Below are 20,867 nucleotides of genomic sequence, written 5' to 3' on the forward strand. Positions count from 1 at the left end.
TTTGGTGCTGGGGATTGAACCCAGGGCTCGTGCATGCGAGGCAGGTACTCTACCAACTGAGCTATATCCCCAGCCCTTAAAGGATCTGACCATAACAATTTTAAAGGAGGAAAAGTTTGAGAGCTCACGGTTTCAGAGGTCTTAGTCTGTAGAAGGCCACTCCATTCCTTGGAGCTGGAGGTGAGGCTGCACATGATGGGAGAAGAGTGTGGCAGAGGGAAGCAGCTCACGTGGTGATCAGGAAGCAGAGACTCACTCTCCAGATACAAATATAGACCCAGAGCCACGCCCCAGTGCCCACCTCCTCCGGCCACACCCACCACCTCAGGCACCACTCAGTTAATCCCAGGGATTAACTCACTGAGGGGTTAAGAGGCTCACAACCCAATCATTTCTCCTCTGAACCTTCTTGCATTGTCTCACACTTGAGTTTTTGGGGGACACCTCGCATCCAAACCTTAACACTTCCTTAAACATGATATATATTAACTTTCAGAGTTAGAAACAAATTAATTATCAGAGTCCACTATTATTAACATTGTTCTAAAGATACTGGACATTGTAATTAGACAACAAAAATGTCCTGAGACCAACAGCAAGTGCACCACTGTGGGTGGTGCCATGTGGTGTGGACCCACCCTGGAGACACAGGGAAAGCAGCTGAAGACTCACGCAGCCCACCACGGAGCACCACGCCCGCATGGCACCGCCAGACACGCGGGCAAGGGAGCTGACACCAAGCAACTCTCCTAACTGGGAGGGCCAACGTTCTGTTCTTCAGAATTTAAAAACAGAAAGACCTGAACAAATGAAAAGGTCTATAACATCTTCAGCTGGGAACCCTCAAATCATAAGGGGAGCAACTCTATCTAATTTGACCTATTAACATGCCAAGAGAATGGCTGGTTTTGTTTTGTTTTGTTTTACAATGCTGGGAACAGAACCCAGGGCCCCACATGCTAGGCAAGTGCTCTACCACTGAGACACACATGGCCCCAAAGAGAATAGCTTTTAAGAGCCTGTACAGCCAGGAGAATTCAGAATTTTGTAGGGCTTCTCATCCGATGTTACGACACACTGTACAGCCACACCTGTCATCCTGGTGACTTGGAGGCTGAGGTGGGGGACCACAAGCTCGAAGCCAGCCTTAGCAACTTAGCAAGACCCTATCTCAAAAACTAAAGAAGGAGAGAACGGGCCAGAGAAAAGTGGAGGAGGAAGCTGGGGGTGGACGCCAGCTGTGGGTCCTGGGAGCTGGGCATTCAGCGCTCAGCCTTCAGGCGGCTGGATCTCTGGCCAGGCTTCCTTTCCCTGAGCCTTTCGGGATGGGCTCTGCCACTTGTGACTGCAAGAACTGACCATCCTACATCCTAGGCGCACCGCTCTTAAAACCAACCCAAGGCCCAAGACCACCCTCTGCTGTGTCCCCCCAGACAGCGACCCCACCTCCGGGGAGACCTGGCAGTTCACGGATTGTTGGTTCCCGCCATTGCTTTCCCCATGGTCCCACCTCAACTGCAGTCAGCCACACCACACGTAAAGAAACGGGCAGGGCTGGGCTTCCCGCCCACTTCTTTATGGATCTACACAAAGGCAGCAGTCCCAGCCACTCGGGAGGGAAGCACCAGGCCAGCCGGGCAACTCCATGAGAATCTGTCTCAAAAACCAAAAGACCTGGGGACGCAGCTCAGTGTGAACTGCTCCAGGTGCAGTGCCCAGTACCAAAGGAAAAAGGAAGAGAGTTCAGTGCCACCACCTGCCACCACCTGCCACCGAATCCATGGCCTCAGGACGCCGGCTGGACCTGCAACGCAAGCTCAGGGCTTCTCCTGGAGGGTCCTTGGGCTCACCGCTGGGTGCTTAGTTCCTGCAGCAGTGTCTGCTGCCTTGGAGGCAGAGAACGTTCCTAGCCCAGAGAAGCCACAAGGCCAGCTGAGTGACTGAGGAAGGCCAGTGGCCCAGCATGGGAGTGGACAAATCAAGGGCAGGAATACAGCACAGTCGCCCAGGTTGTGAAGACTGTCCTCCAAAAAGAAGAGGTTTCAAAAACTGAACTCAGGAGCAGTAGCCCATTGAGGAAAAGCACAAGTCGGGTCTCTGTTCAAGCTGAGACAAAGTCCATCAGGACCAGAACTTTCAACAGGAAAGGAAAAAACAGAACATGGATTTTTAATTTTTTCAGAGAAGGAAAAGCCTTTTAAAGTAGAACACAAGAGGTAAGAAAGACAGATTGATTAAAAACATGGAAAATAGAAATTATGAATATACAACAACAAACACACCATTATTATGCACCAATAAAAATATGAAAAGGAGAAAAAAAGAACCACACACCAAACTACATAAAAACTTGGAAGTTCTACAGGGGAAGAAAGCACGCAGACCCTCCAAAGCCACGCAACTACGCAAAGCAAGTAAAACCACGCTGGAAAAGAAGGCGGCTCCTGAGAAGACTCTCTCAGTAAGAACCAAGTCCTGCACACCGCCTAAGAAAACCCGAGGACGCGAGAGAGGCGCGTCCCCCGAGAAACGCCAACCCCACTGCTACCTCTGACCTATCGGGCCTGCAAGGACAAGAGTGCCGGCCAGGGCCGGGGCTCAGCACTGGCCCAGCACGTGTGAGGCACTGGGTTCCATCCTCAACACCACGTAAAAACAAACAAATAATATAAAGGTCCTGTCCATCCACAAAAAAACAATTAAAAAAAAAAAAAAGAATGCCTGACAGGTCTCAAGTTAATGAGGACCAAGGACACCTTGCCCTCAGTGGGGACATCCACTGGTAAAACATCTATGGGGACAATGGGCACGCCTCAGGTACTCGGGGCTGGCTGCAGCTCAGAGGTGGAGCCCTTGCCCAGCATGCAGGAGGCCCTGGCTCCACCTCAACCCACCAAAAAAAAAAGTGGGGCAGACGGATATTAAAGCCTTTAAAATTAAAGAAAAGAGCTTCCGGTGACTTAAATGCACATGGTGCACAGGGCAGGCCTGGAAGTGGGGCTGAAGGCTGGAGAGGGCAGAGGGCGCCTCCGGCCCTGCAGGGCGGCCTCTGGCGCCGTCTCCTGACTGCAGACTGCTGTCACAGTGTTCCCAACTCTGGGATGGTCGGGAGTTCAAATTAGCTGACACACCTGAAGCCCTTCCAGGTCATCCGAGTGTCACTGCTACCTTTGGAGACAGAACCAGAGAAAAGGAAGACTTGGTTTTCTCATTTGAATTTTCGTCACCTTTTCTATTTTGTGCCTTATAGCACATTTAACCATTCAAAAGGCAACCAACCAAAAGATGTTTAGACCAAGCAGCTAATTGGAACAATGCTCCGACGGGGAGGAAGTGCACAGAACCATATGTACATTCTGTATGAAGGGCACCTGTCTGTGAAGGAAGGCTGAGGGAGGCACGCCACGGGCCCCCAACACTCTGCAGCACAGCCCCGCCACACACACAGCTTCCCTGTGCAGATGCCACGCCAAACTTCCTTCCTGATCCACGATTCAACACTGCAGAAGCGGGAGGCCACCTGGGGACACCGCTGGCTCCAGCTGGACCCTGCACCAAGCACCCACACAGCTGCTGGGTGGACACTGGCAGGCCCGGCACTCAGGCTGGGTGAGGAGGCCGAGCAGAACCGGTCCCCCCAGAGCTCTTCTGGAGCGGGTTCACCACTGAGCAATGCAGACTCAGCCGCAGCCAGAGCCGGGAGGGCAGCAGCTCCCCCAGTGGGGCTCAGCAGAAACTGCACGCCGGGGAGGCAATGCGGGTGGTGTCCTCAGCACGCAGGGCCCACCTGCAGGACTGCCAGGCCAGGGCAGGACACAGCAAAGGTGCCAGAAGTGGGACACAGAGCTGGGTTAGTGGCTTGTGCTTGTCCTCAGGGGACTGGGGAATCTGAAAGGTCTGGTGCCTGTCCTTGCCAGCGCCCAGCCTGGGTCCATGCAAGGCTGCCTGGATGAAGGACCTCCCGGGAGTGCACGTGCTCAGCCACGGACTCTGGTCAGCTCTGGCCACCTCCCAAAGGTGGGGGTCAACTGGTCTCTGGGGAAGAGTGCAAGGCAGCCCTTGACTCTCTGGAAACTTCCCCACACTGCAGGGCCAGCGCAGGATGAATAGCCCTCTGTGGCCCCTCAATGAGCCCTTCATCAGCTGTACCTCTCCAGCTCAGGGCCCCTCCCTCCCCGGGCACAAAAGACAAAGGAGCTGCCCAGGGAGGGCCCGGGCTACCCTGACAAGGCCCTTGGATGAAGAACTGGTCAGTCGGGTCCCCACGTGAGCAATCCAGAGGGCCTGGCCCAAGGGCAGCATGGGGTTTCAATGATGCAAGGAGCCAGGCAGGCCTCAAACCCGTGCCTGGCTCCTCATCACCCCATCTCCTTCGGGAAGAAGTTCAGGCTTCTTCGCCAGACAAGCCAGGCTTTCCTGACCCCCAGGACTGCTGTATGGTCCCCCAAAGCTGAAGCCAGCCTTGGTTCTTCTTCCCTGACCAAATGCCCAGCAAGTCTCTGTTCTGGCACGGCCCGTGGGAGCCAGCCCACACCTCCTGGGGGGCCTCCCCGCCACCCACCCTATGCCAGGCTTCCCTGAGCAGTGGTGCCTTGGAAGTGTGCCACAGGCTCCCTGTTCCCAAGCACCTGGATCCCCTGTGAGCGCCCACCCAGAGCTCCTTGCCTGGTCCCCCTGCGTGCCCACCCAGAGCTCCTTGCCTGGTCCCCCTGTGAGCACCTACTCAGAGCTGCCTCACCCCTCTGACCTTCACTTGCCTGAGGAGGAAACAGGCTCAACCTGAGCCACGTCAGCTGGCAGGACCAACCCACAAGCTACATCTGCCCTCAGGGCCACTTCCTCAACTCTAGGCTATGTCCTGCTGGCTCTGTCTTGCCAGGGTCCTTGCCCCTTGCTGAACAGGGTGTCCTGGTCCCCAGCATAGGGCAGGCCCACGACAGGAAACCTGTGGACATGGAACAAATAAATGTGGGACTGTAGGTTTGGGGCACTCCAGCGGCCTTACCTCACCAAGCCATGTGAGCAGCAGCCTCGCTCACGGCCGCATCTGAGATCCACAGTGTGAAGCGCGTAAAGCACAGTGATCACCCCAGTGACCCGTCTCATGGCTAAGAAAACCAGGCTGCCCGGCAAGTCCTCAGTGGCGGCTGGGATTCATATCCAATCCTGTGCCTGCTCTATGCCAGCACAGCGTGAGGTCCTGGGTCCAAGGACCCCGAGACCCCTTTCAGGGGCTGGGGCTTCCACCAGGGCCACCACAGGCAGGCACCAGATCACAGTTCCCTCAAAGCAGACTTCTGTGCTCCCTTCTCAGTGGCAGTGCCAGCAAAACCTCCCTGGAAACCCAGTGAGCAGCACTGCCGGGCACCCACTACCTCGCTGCCCAGAGTGCCCATGGGCCGGCGCGGCCTTTCCTGAGCACAGAGCTCAGGTCGGATCGGCAGCTCCAGATTCACATTCCCAGCTATGGGCTCGCCACGGCTGCAGCCAGATCCAATTCCTAACTGCTGCTTCTCTCTGATACGGAAAGTGGCCCCGATGCCTGCCCAGCTGCTGTGTGTGCTCCTGAGTCATTTCTTGGGCTGACACTGACACTCAGAAGCACCTGTCCCAGATAGACAGCAGCAGCAAGCGCCTGGGCGGCCACACCACCCACAGCCACCACTCCCCAACCGCCAACTAGTGCACTATGCTCCTCCTCCAGGCGCGACATGGCCCAAGGGAGTCGCACACCCAAGAAGCCTGGAGCCCACCACCTGCACCAGCTGTGGGGAACCACAGAGGGCACCCGGGCCCAGGAACTCCGTGCCCGCTGGGGAACCATCTGCCCGCCCAACTCCTGCTCACTCACCAGCTCTGGGTTAGAGCCAGACTGGTCCCCAAGGCCGTGAGCCCACATCACATCCACACTGTGCCCTGCACTTGCTCTAGGTTCCCGGGTCCAGCCAGCATGTGCAGGGCACTTCCCATGGACTTAGACACAAGCTAGCACATGCTCCCAGAACGAGGGCAGACCCCAAGGACCAAGGGGACCTTCGGCTGTGTTATTTCAAGGTCGTCTAGCCTACTCCCTTTGGAGGCTAGAAAACGCAGATACCCCACCTCAGTCCCAGGTGGCCCTTCAGACCTGGGGTATCCTGGCCCCTCGCTCAATCCCTGGCCCTCTGCTGAGCACGGGTCCTCTGTCACACCCCTCCTCTGCTCGTGCTCTGTGGCCATCTCCACTGGATACCTGTGCACCAGGACCAGGCTACACAGCAGGAAGGGAGGCCACACCTCTCCTCAGAGAAATGGACCTGTGCAGCTTGAGATGGACAGGCCACAGAATGGAGTCCAAGGGAACTGGGTCCCAGCCCACTGCTGCTGTTGGACCCTGAACCAGAGCCTCCACCCAAATCACGCTGGCTCCGTGTGCCCACAGGGTGACCCCCCAACCCAGAGGCGCCGTCAAGAGGAAGCGTGCATGCTGCCCACACACCTGGCACTTGGGGGGGGGGGTGCTCTGGGAAAGCTTCAGCTTCCTGAGACTCAGGTGAGGCTCCTGCAGGCCACAGGCCTGGACAAAGGTGACCTCATCCCCACTCAGAAGGCAGCAAGGGCTTGCTGCAAGGGAGGACTCCCCAGGGCTGCCAGGCAGGAGGAAGCTGCCAACCCAGTCCCCAGCACCTGGGTGTGCAAGGTGGGCCTGTAGGACAGGGAGGCCAACGGGAGGACACAGCTCTTCACGGAAGGTGGAAGCAGGGTCTCAGCTCCATGTCCCTGAACCCAGCATGCATGTGGCACTGATCACCTGAGCAATCGGCCGATTATCAAAGGTGCTTTTCGCAGGCGGGGTTGTTTTAAGCCATTAAGAGCCTGTACGGCAGGCTGGTGTCCCAGAGCCCGGAGCCTTGAGCAGTGACCCAGGTCGACTTCCCTCCATTTGCATAAGAGGAAACCCAGAGCCAGGGAAAGGGCCTTCTTCACAGGCCTGCTGTCACATACAGTCTCTCTGATGCCCGAGCCCCCAGGTCTGCCCCTCACTCCCTCCTAGGGAAAGAAAGAGCAGTGTCCAGTCCTACTCGGCCCAGAGAGCTGCAGTGATTTCCCCAAAGCAGCACAGCAAATGAATTGCAGACCTTTCTCTAGCCTTACCTGGTAAGGCCCTGTGAGGAAGGCCTCTCTCTAGGGCCACCTCCCCGAGACTTGACCACTGTCCCCACTCAGTGGAGCCCCTCCACCAGCCTACCTGACAAGCCCATGGCAGCTTCCTCTGCTCCCATGGGGTTGTCTTGGGCATCCCCCACGCTACACAGGGTCCACAGCCAGCACCAACACTGAGGGGAGCTCAGATGGGCGAGGAAGGGGAGACCAGGCCACACAAGACTGGCAGCAGGAACCCCGCAGAGAGGGCAGGAGCCACAGAGGTGAGACAGGGGTACACGCAAAGTCATGTGGTTGCTGCTGCAAAGGTGCTTGGGCAGCCATGTTTCAGAAAGAGCTGAAGCCCAGGTCAGGGCCCCCGCAGGACCTCCTTCTCCTGAGCCTCTGTCCCCTGTGAAGGGGCCAGTGCCCCTGCACTCTGCCATGAGGACAAACGAGAGTGCAGAGAAGACACACTCACAGAAGCTGGGCTTCCCCCAGTCACACAGGAAACGCAAGCTTCTCACACACACACACACACACACCCCAAATCGTTTTGTATTCTGCTTTCCTTCCTTTCTCTGTCAATAGTTTTGCTCCCAAGAGTGAAAAGCACTTTTCGACATGCACAGCACCTCCAAATGCAAGGGGTTCTCCCACTGACAACATCGGCACTCCACCTGCCAGTCAAGGAAACAAAAGCTACGCCCCCTTTCACATGCCACTGACATTGCTCAGGGCTACACAAGCCATTGGACAGCAGCAAGATTATTTTAAAAACTCAAGCAAGCTGGGTGTTTGTCTCACATCCTGTCAGATAAAAAGTGTTTGTTTAGAAGGAGGGGGTCCCCCAAAGTGAGCTGCTGTCTCTTCTCCAGACCTGGACTGCACAAGGGTCCTCCACCAGCTGGCGGCCCCAACCCTGTGAGCCCACACGAGCCCGGAACCGGTCTGCAGGGGCGATCAGCGGACACAGTCCATCTCCCAGTCCCTGGAGGGGCAAGCTTGAGCTCCTCTACCCTACACGCCCTCCCCGATGTTGCCCCGCAAATTAAGGAAACTGCACCTGCTCTGATGGGCCTCAGCCTCCTCGCCCGTGCAATGGGCTGCAGGAGGAGGGGTTAAGACAGGGCACCTGACACATCCCTTTTGTGCCAGCCAGGACCCCCTTGGAGCCTTCCTACGTGTCTCTACCAATGACATTCCGAGATGCTTTCTGAGCCACTCCAGCTCCCCCAGGATGGGGCAGGTCCTGTAATCCAGGACACATCTCCTGCCAGGAGGCAGGGAGCAAGTTGCCAAGGTCACCCTGTGCCCCCAGGTGGGGCAAGGTCCCCAGGCACAGGGAGCCCAGGCCTCCCAGAACACGATGGTCAGGCAGACTGGCCACTGCCTCTCCACTTGATGGGCAGAGCAATTAATCTGTACCCCACAGGAACCTGTCTTCCTGTAGGCGGAGGCCTCTGTGTCAGAGGCCCACCTTTGCAGAGCACGACCTGGCCACCCACTCCTGCCAAAAACTAGCAGTGAGGCCACTGAGGTCCATGCTGCTGGGATTCAGTCAGCTGACCCAGCTGGGTCCATGAACACTGGCTGGGAGTGACACCGGTCACTGGCTGCTGGAGGGTGGGGGATAACTGCACTGGGGGAGGGGTGGCAGCCAGCCCCTCCCCCTTAGGAGCTTTGGTGTCCATCTATAAAATGGAGCAAGGTGTGGTAACTGGACAGATCAGTGGCCACTGACCCTGGCTGATGCCCCCAGCCACAAAGGGAACACGTCAACACCACAGACTCAGGGTCCCAAGGAGCTCTAACTCAGATGCCCAAGTGGGGCAGAGGAATGGCAATCCTGGTTCTAAAGTTCCTGGTGGTCCTTTGTGAAGGTGCCCAACGTGGGCGAAAGGGGAGGTTAGCTGAGACGTGGGAGGAAGAGGTATGGTACCAAGCGGGTACCCCGAGGCACACAGGCTGGCCGGCCAGGAAGCCGGGGCTCATGCTGCAAAGTGAACCAAGCATGCGCAGTCACTGGGCCAAGAGCGACACAGGCCAAGCACCCTTGGCCCTTCCCCAATGCTCGGCACAGAAGCCCGGTTGGCCCAGAGGCAGGGACACTGGGGACCCTTGGGGAGATCATGTCTAGTCAGAACATGCCTGAGAGTCTTCAGAGCTGGGTTTAAAACAGCCCAGCCCCAGGGATGAGCAGACGCTGAGGCTCCACCCTGCAGCCTCCACCCCACATCAGGGCTTAGGTACTGGACAGTGAACCTGGTCCTCCTCGGGGAAGTCAACCAGCAGCTCCGCTCAACTCTCCTGTAAAATATGGAATCACAGCTCCTACTTTCCTGGGGCTGAGCATTCAGTAGGGTCTGGTTTACAAAGCTGCCCACTTAGGGGCCCAGAGTGAGGGGTAAGAGGGGTAAGGAGGAGTGGGAGGGGCAGCAGCCAGCCGTGGTGAGCAGATGGGATACAGGTACTGTGGGAGCCAGCCTGGCCTGTGTCAGAGGCTCAGCTCAGACCCCCCTGTCCTTGGCTCAGAACAGAGACCTCTGCCTGTGGAAGCAGGGGCAAGCCAAAATCCCAGGGGCTTCTGGCGTGAGCAGACGAAGCAGAGAACGAGAGCCTAGAAGGGTGCGTGGTCAGAGGCCTCCCCTGATGCTGGACCCCGAGACCCCTCTCAGCTCCACAGCCCCTGTATGGGGAAGCTCTTCACTACGTCCTGCAGTCACCTTCCTGTTCTGTACCAACTGTTTAAAGAGCTTCCCCTTAGCTGGATGTGATGGCACAGGCCTGGAATCCCAGCGACTCAGGAGGCTGAGGCAGGAGGATCACAAGTTCAAAGCCAGCCTCAGCAACTTAGAGAGGGCCTAGGTAACTTAAAGAAACCCTGTCTCAAAATAAAAAATAAAGAGGGCTGGGGATGGCTCAGTGGTTAAGCACCCCTGGGTACCAAAAAAAAGCTTGCCTTAAGCTTGGTGGACATCTGTCCACACTGTGGAGGTCAGACAGCAGCCCCTGAGAAATGGGGCTCCCAGGTTACCAGCCAACACAGAAGCCTTTCATGTACAATGAGGTCTGTCACGAGTTATTGAAGACAGCAAAGAACTGGATCCACGCTGAGCTTCCAACACGTCGAAACCAATTAAGTAAATTATGGCATATCCACTCAACTGTCGTGTAGTCATTTAAATCATGTTTGGAGTTTGAACAACATGGAGAATGTTCTAGGAATTTTAAGTGAAAAAGCGTGATTAGGAAATTTTCTGTACAGAATATCAAGTATTCCTAAGGAAGGCTCTGAAAAGACTGGAGGGCGAGATTTTGCCGACGTGATGGTGGGCTTCTGGGAAACTGGACTACAAGTCACGTCCCCCCTTCTTTTTCCAAGTTCTATAATGTAACATTTTTAATTGGAAAAACTTGGCTTTGGGTTTTAGGGACATTTTAAACAATATTCTGCTTGGAGCACCTCAGCCTCCTGGCTCAGCAGTTGCTCACAAGCCTGCCCTGCCCAGTGACGAGTCGGGGAGCCCCCTGCCCCACCCCCAGAAGGCGGAAGGCCCGAAAGGGGACACCCAGGTGGAGCAGTACAGCATTCTCACCCAGGCTGGGGGGTGCCAACGCAGACTCAGAGATATCCCTGTGGCTGTGGCCCTGCCTCCTTAGAGTGCGGGGCCCAGAATCCTCAGGTCCTGAACGACACGGGTCTCTGCCTCAGCAGCGCCTCCTGGGCTGCACCAGCTCCAGGAACAGAAGCCAGAACCCACAGACCTTAAAATAGACCCAGGAACCGAAAGGGGCCCTGCTCCCACTCCAAACAGCCAACTTCCTCCCCCCCATGCTGGCCCCCAGCCAGCTGAGACTGCCTTAGTGCTGGGGCCCCTAGAGGCCCAGGGACCCAGGGAGACCATCCCCAGTGATGCAGTGCAAAGCAGTCTGGACTTTGTTCTGTGTGCAGGCACTGGGCAGGGGTTTGCATCCTGGACGGTGACAGCTGCAGCTGGGGGACTGCACCTGACTGCCCAGTGCCCGTGCCCACCAAGCTCACTTGCTCCTGCCACTTCCCTGTGCATCCCATGTCCCTAGACAGTCTGTCTCCAATTCACAGACAGGACACCGAGGTCCAAAGGCTGCGGTGCGTGGCCAGAGCCCATAGCCTTGCCTTCTACCACATCTCCCACTGAATCCGCAAGCCAGCGTGTAAGCCCAGCTACGTGGCCTGTCCCTATTCAAAGGGCAGTCCTGGGAGCCCAGCACATGGTGGGTGCAGCCAAGGGCAGTGCTCCCTGGAAGGCAGCACCCCCTCCTGCAGCCTCTCCAGGTCACATCTGAATCCCAGCTCTGCTGCCCCCCAGCACAGTGACCTTGAAGAGTCACTCTCCCCTTAAAGTTCAGCTTCCTCACCTGTCAGACAGGGTAATGACAGAGCCTACCTCCACAGGAGCACAAGTGAAGGACAGCTGCAGGTGCTGGGCAGCTGGCCCGCAGCAGGCAGAGTCTCTGTGCTAACAGCTGGCCCACAGGTCACACCTGCCAATCTCCCTGAGACCAGGCACACAGGGTCCCACCAGCCACCAAGCCTCGGGAGTCTCGGCTCCTGCATCCGCCGGCCAGGTCCCACCCAGCCTCAGCCCTGCTCCAAGGTTTTGCCCACCAGGAAAACTGCCCCTGTGCAGTCACATGGCTGCAGTGCCTGCTCAGTGGCCCCTCCAGTTGGCTGGGAGCTCACAGTCCTACTGCCTCCATGATCTTCCTCAGCCAGGAGGCCCACCAATGGAGTAAGCGGGCAGTTGGCACTCTGAGGACAAGACTGGGCAGGCTGCAGCTCTGTGCGGCACCCAGCGCCTTCTACCCTTGTGGCTGGGGGCACAGTACCCTACTCCAAAGCTGAGTTCTCTGTCGGGACAGAGAACATAATGAGACCTGCCTCAGAGACTTACTTCAAGTACAAAGAAGGAATGCAAAACACGCCTTTGCTGGACACAGTGGTGCACGCCGGGAATCCCAGCAACTCGGACAGAGACAGTGGCTGAGGCAGGAGGATCCCAAGTTCAAGGACAGTCTATGCAACTTAGTGAGACCCTCAGCAACTTAACAAGACCCGCTCTCAAAATAAAAAATAAAAAGGGCTGGAGACGTAGCTCAGGGGTAAAGCACCCTGAGTTCAATCCCCAGTACCAAAAGCAAACAAGCAACAAACAAAACTCCACTCCCTTGACCTGCAGCACTCTACACGGGGTGAGGACCCCACACCACTAACAAGAGGTGAGCCCCAAAGGCCAGGCAAGGCTGCTCTGCCAGTCCTCAGTCACAGCAGGACCCAAAGACAAGAGTACAGCACAGGCCCCCCTCGCAGGACTCACACCCAGGCAGGTCCAGAGAGGCACACTGTCCCTGGAAGGGGGGCCTGGCTGCCTGGCCTGCTTGATCTGGTGTTCAGAGCCCAGGAGAAGGCTCACGTCTTATGTCTGCACTGCACATCTGGACAGGAACCACAGGTCTGTCCCAGCGCAGAGGTCCTGAAGCCCTACAGCAGCACCTCAGCCAGCGGCTCCTCTTCCACCTGGAAGCAACATCAACCTCCCGCTGGGCGTGGCCACAGCGCTGGTGCCTCCAGCAGGGTTTTCACTTCAGCTAGCAGTCCCCTGTGCACCTGGCTTCTCTCCGCCAGAGACTGTGCCCTCTCACCAAGCAGGGCCCAGGGTCAGCCGCACCTGGCACGAAGCAAGTGCTCAAGAGGCGCTTCCACCAGAAGCCCCGGCAGTCGAGAGTCACACCAGGCCTTTCATCCTGAGAGGAAGCAGCGGCCTGGTGCGGGAGGCCTGGTGGCTTTGTTCCATCTCCCAGAAACTGACTCAGAGGTGACAGCAGCTCGACCAGAGACTCCATGGACACCTTCAAATCACCTCAGTGGTCACAACCAGCTCTGGGTGACCAAAGCCATGATTAAACACAGCAACATCTGGAAGGTTTGGACGGGGCTGTGGCTCAATGGCAGAGCACTTGCCTGTCACGTGTGAGGTACCAGATTCGATCCTTGGCACCACATCAAAATAAATAAAGGTATGTGTCCATGTACAACTGAACGTATTTTCTTTTTTAAATCTGAGAGATTTCATTCACGCGAATGGGCCAGAGGAGACACAGCGTGCACTTTGCACGAGGCAGCCCTGCATGCACTCCCAGTCCCAAAGAAAATGAATGATCCATTCATAAATCTAACAGGTTATCACCACTGTAAGTGGGATGAGAAACGTAGTCCAAAGGAATACAATAGAAACAGAATTTTAAAAGCATAAAAAACAAGAACAAAACCCTACCCCTGACCCCACAGGCAGAGGCTAAAGGAACACTGGGTGGGTGTGCAGTTCCCACACGCCGGGTGGCTGGACCACCATCAGGCCCTGCTCTGCCTTGGGCACAAGTCCCTGTTAAGTTCCTCTCTGAACATCAAATTTCTCAGGTGAACCCTGAAAGAGGCGGGCCTCCTGAGTCCAGACTCCACTCTCCTGGGCATCCACACCCCTCATTTGCCAGTTCAGAAGTTCTTCGGTGTGTCTCGAGGTGTTTCCCAGGCACTGGCTCTGTCATGCCTCATGGAAGCACTGATGAGACCAGACCGGGCAATGCCCTCGAGGAGCTAGCTGGCGCCCGTCTCTGGGGCACAGTCGCACAGCCCCTTACAATGCCATGGGCATTGTAACAACAAAAAACCCCTAAGCGTCTTGACTGTCCCGTAGGGAGAACTAACAGCAGCAGAACAGGACTGTCTGCCAGGGGTCAAGGAAGGTCCCGCCTTGGAGCCGGGACTTAAAGGAAGATTGGTGGTGCTCGGGAGGCACACCAGCAAGGGCAGTTTTCCATGCAAAGAGCGCACAAAAAAGCCCAGAGGGTGACAGTGCCATAGGGACTGAGCTCAGGAGCAGGTAACAGGAGCACATGCGTGAGGGAGCTCGTGGGCAGGGAGGGGAGACATTGAGGTAAAGGCTTGAGCTGTAAGCACAGCAGGCCTGGCTGGGGACACTGGGTGGGAGGAAGCTGTGGGATCAGACTAGCCAGGGGTCAATCAGCTGTGCCACTTCCTCAGTGCTGTCCCTGGGCAAAGCTACTCACGGGTGACACAGAGCTTATATTCCCACTTGGCAAAGGCAGTAAGCAGTATGCCAGGATGAAGCTGTCAGAGCAAAAACAAAGCACCTGCACATACTAAGTGCCTCCTAAGTGCTAGGTGCCATTATTACTATTCTTGAGGTTCCTAGGGGGCAGGGTACATCTAAGAGGGAGAGATGCTCCCAGGTCAGGGCGACGGTGGACAGTGGAAGTGGGGAGGGGCTGCTTGGCGTTGCTGAGGCTACAGGGCTGAGGATCTGCAGCAGATGGTCCTCAGACCCCTCCCAATTCAGATATTCCATGCCAGGTGACAGGTGGGCCTGCCAGGCTGACACACAGTAGGTGCTCAGGGAATGTTTGCTGAATGAATTAATGAGGACCTTCCCATTTCTATTCAAAACTGGATCTGGATACTTTTTCTGAGACAAAACCACTGAAACCTGTTCTGTCCGTCCCCACTTCAGAAGCCACCCCCACTGCATGGGTTCCTGTCAGGAGAAGTGCTCACTCCCAATAGACTGGGCTAGGACCTGCCCCCTGAGAAGCACCTGGTGCTAAGCCTGCCTCCCACAAAACACTTCACAGGTATCCCCTCTCCACCCAGCTTCGGGGCGGGGTGTGGCTGCCACGTCCCTGCTTCTGTGTGACCTTAGTGGGGATGCATTCCCTCTTTGGGACTGAGAGTCTGCAAAGATGAATGAAAGGGGCACTGGTAGAACCTGAAAAGCTGCTGTCCCTTCAGAAATCCCCAACCCAGGCAGGGCGGGGGCGAGGGGCTGCTGACAATGTGGAATGAAGTCACTCCCTGCCTGGAGAAGGGAGGGGTCTCTTCATGGAGAAAACGACAAACCAAGACTACAGGGGAGGGGGCTCCTTCCGGCTTGGGTCTGGGCCCATCCATCAGGATGGATTACCTCACACCGGGCTGGGCCAGCAGACCCCACCCACACCTGCAATCCCAGGCCCTTTTTCAAACAATAAGAGGCATCCCCACCCACACCAGCCAGCAATCCCACTAGAGAGGCAGCTATCCCCTAGCCCCGAGCCAAACCAGTGGGTTCTGGGCACAGAGGCCAACAGGTCCCTGGTAGAGCGATTGGAGAAGGCCAGGCAGGTACAGACAAAGGGTCAGCAAGCCAGAGACGTGGCCCTCCATGTGAGCTGGGGAGGTCCACTGCCCTGCCTGCTGGGTAAGGGTCTCCCCAGATCTCACTCCGTGCAGCAGCACTGAGGCCCCCAGGAGGTCTTCCTGGAGAAGGAAGGCCACTGGCAGAACCATCAAGAGGAAGAACAGAGGAAGACATCAGGATGGACAGAGGGAGACACCAAATGATCCGGGAAGCAGAAAAAGAGGGGGACGCAAGGGTGCGGGACACTCGAAGTATCAAAACAGAGCTGGAGACCCAGGGACACAGGAAAGACCCAGATGCAGGGGAGGAGAGCGCGTCGGGAGACTCAGAAACACGGAGATGGACATGCAGGGACAGACACGCAGAGCCTCTGAGAGGGACTTGCAGAGGCACACAGACACGGAGCTGGACACGCAAAAAGGGGCACACGGAGGCGGACACGCAGGGACCCAGAGGCAGGCACGCGGGGGCGTAGAGCAGGACGCAGCCCGCAGAGCCGCGCGGAGGCGCACCCGGCGACGCTCGCGACCGCGCCGGCCCCCCCGGCCCCGGCCTCGCCCCGCCGGCCCCGCCGGCCCCGCCGCCCACTCACCGAGGCCGCAGACCTCGCGGCGCAGGCTCAGGCGGCCGCGCTCCTCCGCTATGGCGCGCAGCATGTGCTGCAGCGAGCGCTCCTCGGCCTCCGCGCCGCCCGCAGGCTCCGGGGACGCGGCGGCGGCGGGGAGGGCGGGCGGCCCGGCCCGGAGCCCCGCGGGCGGCGCCGAGGCGCAGGCCCGGCCCGGCGGCCGCGCGGAGGCCATGCCGGGCCCCGGCTCATCGCCCGCGCCGCGCCCGCGGGGGCCCCCGGCGCGCCCCGCCGCCCCCGCCCCGACGCCGCCCGCCGCGAGCACCAGTGAAGCCACAATCCGCCTTTGTGCGCGTCGCCGTCGCCGTCCCCGCCGCCCGCCGAGCCCTCAGAGGCGAGCACACTGCGCGGCGCCGCCGCCGCCCGCGCGCCCCAGCCCGCCAGGCCCCGCCCCCGCCGCCCAGGCCACACCCCCGCCGCCAGGCCCCGCCCCGAACCGCCCCCGGGGCGCCTGGCCCCGCCCACCGCGCCGGCCCGCGGGGTCCTGCCTAGCACGCCCCCTGCGCGGTGGCTCCGGCCTCGCGCCGCGTCTCCCGAGCTCCCCGTCACCTTCCCTCGGCGCCCGCCTCCTCCAGGCCCTTCTCCGAGGTCCGGAACGCCCGCGGCATCGCCCCTGAGCCCGCCCCAGCCGCCCGCTGATATTGTCACCGCCTCGGCCTTGCCCTCCCGCCCCGCCGAGCCGCCTGGGCTGCTGTCCTCCGGGAGCCTTCCTGGAACCGTCCTGGTTTCTAGGAGGAAGTGCCTTCGAACCCAGCAAAAGGTCTCCTGGGGGACATGGTGGCGAAGTCCCTCCCGCCGCGCACTGACCCCTCGGCACCCACGCGGTGCGGCAGGAGCCTCGGTTTCTCCGCTGGACGGCGACGAGTGTGGGGTTCTCCCTGTCCCGACAGCCTCGGATGACTGCGATGCGGGGCCAGAGGTGGGCGAGGTCTGCGGGGCCTGTCCTCTTGCAGGCTCCTGTGCCGAGAGCGGAAGACCCCCAGACCTCGCCCGTGGTGGCTGATGGCCCGTACCAGGACAGGAGGTGGTGGTGGAGAGACCAGTGCTGCCCCCACCCCCGCCCGTGTCTGGGGTACTCTTCTCCCATCCTCCTAAAACTTGCTTCCTCCTTTCCCTTGGGCCCCAGATGTCACCTCTTCATAAGAGTCTTCCTTGACCACCTTTCCTAAAACGCCACCTCCCCTGCCTGTCCCCTTGCTCTGCTTGTTTTTCTACGGCACAACACCCTTACCTCCTCCGCAGAACGCATCAAAGCAGAAGTTCTGCTGACTGCCTGACTCCCCCACAGGGAAGGTCTGTTTTCTGCATAGCTGTGTTCCCAGGGCCTAGAACCGTTGCCTGGAATTCATATGCTGAAGCCCTAACTCCCATGTGACAGCTTTTAAAGATAGTGCCTATCAGGAGATAATCATAGTTAAATTAGGTCATGGACGGGCCCGGATCTAATAGGACTGGCAGCAGGCACTCTCCTCTGAGCTCCACAGGGCAGGACCCTGTCTGACTCTCCAGTCCTCAGTGCCAGGCACAGGAGGGTGAGCACTTGGCCTTGGGTGTATTTCCCTTCCCATCTGGGCCTGCATCCCCAGGACTCTGTGTGAGGGTGAGGGCCTCCAGTCCTGCATCTAGAGCTCTGGGTTTGCACTGGCGGGAGAAGGAGATGGGAGGCAGGCAGTGCAGTGGGTCTTCCCTCTTTGCCTCCCAAACCTCCCAGTATCACCTCCTTTCCACTGCTGTTCCTCTGCCCAGGCTGTTCCCCACCTGAAATCTTGGGACACTGACTGCCTGCAGACTAACTTTCCCTGGAAGCCCCTTTGGCTAACTTGACCAAAGCACTGTTTTTAGCTGCTGCACAGACGTCCTGTCCCATCCCTCACAGTTGCCTCCCTAGATTCTGAGCCAAAGGACCAGCATCTGATCATTCATCCCATTTTCCCTGGCAACCAGCCCAGCGCGGGTGCCAGAAAATATTTGTTGAATGAACAAATCACTTGGACTTCCCCCTTTCTTATGTCAGTAATACTCCAGGTATTGCTCAGGCAGGGGATTTTCTAACATCAGCAAAGGGAAAGTTATATTTGGATGGAAGAGGGCAGAAACAGCGCTCAGGTCTCCACATGCCAGTTCTTCCATCTTTGTGCAGCTTAGTGGGTATGTCAGTTCATGGGAATTAAGCAGGTTGTAACTTGGAGGTGTCTATGCATTTTTCTGTATACAAATATCAGAATATAAAATAGAATCAGAGAAAATATTTAAAAGCAAAAGGATTTGAAACTCTTGAAAAAATTCTGGTTTAGCCATATTTCCTATGATGATAAAAATGTTCTCTATGAAAGATGTGAAATCCACTTTTAAAGTGTTGAGCAAAAACTATAGAGGTTGGGGGTGTAGCTCAGTGGTGGAACTGTGTATAAGGCCCTGAGTTCAAGCCCAAGCCCTAAATATATAAATAAATGTAAGGAGAATTCCATGGCTTTGTTTGTTAAAGGTGGTGATGTTTTATTGTTTCTACTGTACAATAAAAGAAATGCTACATAGCCTTGCCTAAAATTATAGATTAACTGTTCAGGGTTAACAAGAAATAAATTATTCTGTAGAATGTGCAACAATTAGCTTTGTAGGAAACTATTTTTTTCCTTCATCATTCATTATTATATAGCATGTAAGGAAAAATAAAACTGTCTTAAGATTTAAAATTTGAGAAATCTATGGCAAGATTTCTGAAGTGCATTGATTGAGCTACACTTTCAGATGTAGCTGGAATGTACGTATGAATATGTATGGAATATACATATTCCATAGCCTGAATCTACTTAAAACGAGCATTAGCCTGCCTCACTCATTCCCCTCCTCCCTGAAATATGGGGGAGGCCATTGTTTTGGCCTAGGCTCCTACACTGGGCCCCAACAGAGTAGGCTAAAAACCAAAGTGGACTTACTCATCCCAGAGTTCCATGCCACCAAACCAAAATTAAACTGTTTATCTACCCTTCTGAGAAATCGGAATTAGAGCGATAACAGCCAAATTCCCAAAAGACTGGTTTTTAACTGGCATGAATATGAAGTCTCTTTACCCTTTATCAAAAAGATGAGCTGGGGATATGGTTCAGTTGGCAGAGTGCTTGCCTCGCCTGCACAGGCCCTGGGTTCGATCCCCAGCACCACACACACGAAAACGGTTACTGAAAGAGCCTATTAGCCAGCTATTTCTCTGTTACCCTCTTCCCTCCACTCCACCGTACAAAACCCACTGTTCCACTATTGCCGGGCAGGAGCCCTGCCTATTTCCTAGGATGGAGGCTACCCAATTCATGGATTGCCACAAAAGCCAGTTAGATCTATAACTAAATTTGTTTTCGATTTTGTCTTTTTACAAGAGACCATTGAAAAGAAAAGATTATGTAGGCAGAACGATGATCCCAAAGATGTCCACATCCTACTCCCTGGAGCCCTGATAATGTATACATTACCTTAGCTGGAAAAATAGACTTTGTAGGGTGATTAAGAGCATGGATTTTGATCCCATTATGTACAATTCTAACGCATCAATTACATAACGCATCAATATGGAAAACGAACAAAAAAAGAACATGAATTTTGAAATGCAGAGGTTATCCTGGATTACCAAGGTGGGCCCAACCTAATCACATAAATTCTTTTTTTTTTTTTATTGTAAACAAATGGCATACATGTTGTTTCTCTATTTGTACATGGAGTCAAGGCATACCATTTGTGTAATCATAAATTTACATAGGGTAATGTTGTTTGATTTATTCTGTTATTTTTTCCCTTCACCCCCACCCCTCCCACCCCTCTTTTCCCTCTATACAGTCCTTCCTTCCTCCATTCTTACCACCCTCCTTATCCCTAACCCTAAACATAACCCTAACCCTAACCCTAACACTAACCCCTCCCACCCCCCAGTATATGTCCTCATCCGCTTATCAGTGAGATCATTCGTCCTTTGTTTTTTGAGATTGGCTTATCTCACTTAGCATGATATTCTCTAATTTCATCCATTTCCCTGCAAATGACATAATTTTATCATTCTTCACAACAGAGTAGTATTCCATTGCATATATATGCCACAGTTTCTTTATCCATTCATCAACTGAAGGGCATCTAGGTTGGTTCCACAATCTGGCTATGGTGAATTGCGCAGCAATGAACATTGATGTGGCTGTATCTCTGTAGTATGCTGATTTTAAGTCCTTTGGGTATAGGCCAAAGAGTGGGATAGCTGGGTCAAATGGTGGTTCCATTCCAAGCTTTCTGAGGAATCTCCATACTGCTTTCCAGAGTGGCTGCACTAATTTGCAACCCCACCAGCAATGTATGAGTGTACCTTTTTCCCCACATCCTCTCCAACACCTATTGTTGCTTGTGTTCTTGATAATTGCCATTCTAATTGGGGTGAGATGGAATCTTAGGGTAGTTTTGATTTGCATTTCTCTTATTACTAGAGATGTTGAATATTTTTTCATATATCTGTTGATTTCTTGTACATCTTCTTCTGTGAAGTGTCTGTTCATTTCCTTAGCCCATTTGTTGATCGGATTATTTGTATTCTTGGTGTAGAGTTTTTTGAGTTCTTTATAGATTCTGGAAATTAGTGCTCTATCTGAAGTATGATTGGCAAAGATATTCTCCCACTCTGTAGGCTCTCTCTTCACATTACTGATAGTTTCCTTTGCTGAGAGAAAGCTTTTTAGTTTGAATCTATCCCAGTTGTTGATTCTTGCTTTTATTTCTTGTGCTATGGGAGTCCTGTTAAGGAAATCTGATCCTAAGCCAACAAGGTGAAGATTTGGACCTACTTTTTCTTCTATAAGATGCAGGGTCTCTGGTCTGATTTCAAGGTCCTTGATCCATTGTGAGTTGAGTTT

General features: G+C 55.4%; 1 protein-coding gene across 2 annotated transcripts in view; it reads right to left on the reverse strand.

Moving 5' to 3' along the window:
• The window catches only part of KIAA0930, a 29,982-nt gene extending 13,783 nt beyond the window's left edge, over positions 1 to 16,199 (reverse strand). Inside the window, exon 1 of one of the 2 annotated variants that reach the window (XM_079141698.1) lies at positions 15,952 to 16,199. In XM_079141698.1, coding sequence (XP_078997824.1) covers positions 15,952 to 16,159 — 208 coding nt within the window. In that variant the 5' untranslated portion in view covers positions 16,160 to 16,199. The remainder of the gene's footprint in view (positions 1 to 15,951) is intronic. The other variant, XM_079141699.1, reaches the window with a different exon arrangement.
• Between the last annotated feature and the right edge of the window lie 4,668 nt (positions 16,200 to 20,867).

This window comes from Sciurus vulgaris (assembly GCF_902686455.1).
Source record: "Sciurus vulgaris genome assembly, chromosome: 5".
NCBI lineage: Eukaryota > Metazoa > Chordata > Mammalia > Rodentia > Sciuridae > Sciurus > Sciurus vulgaris.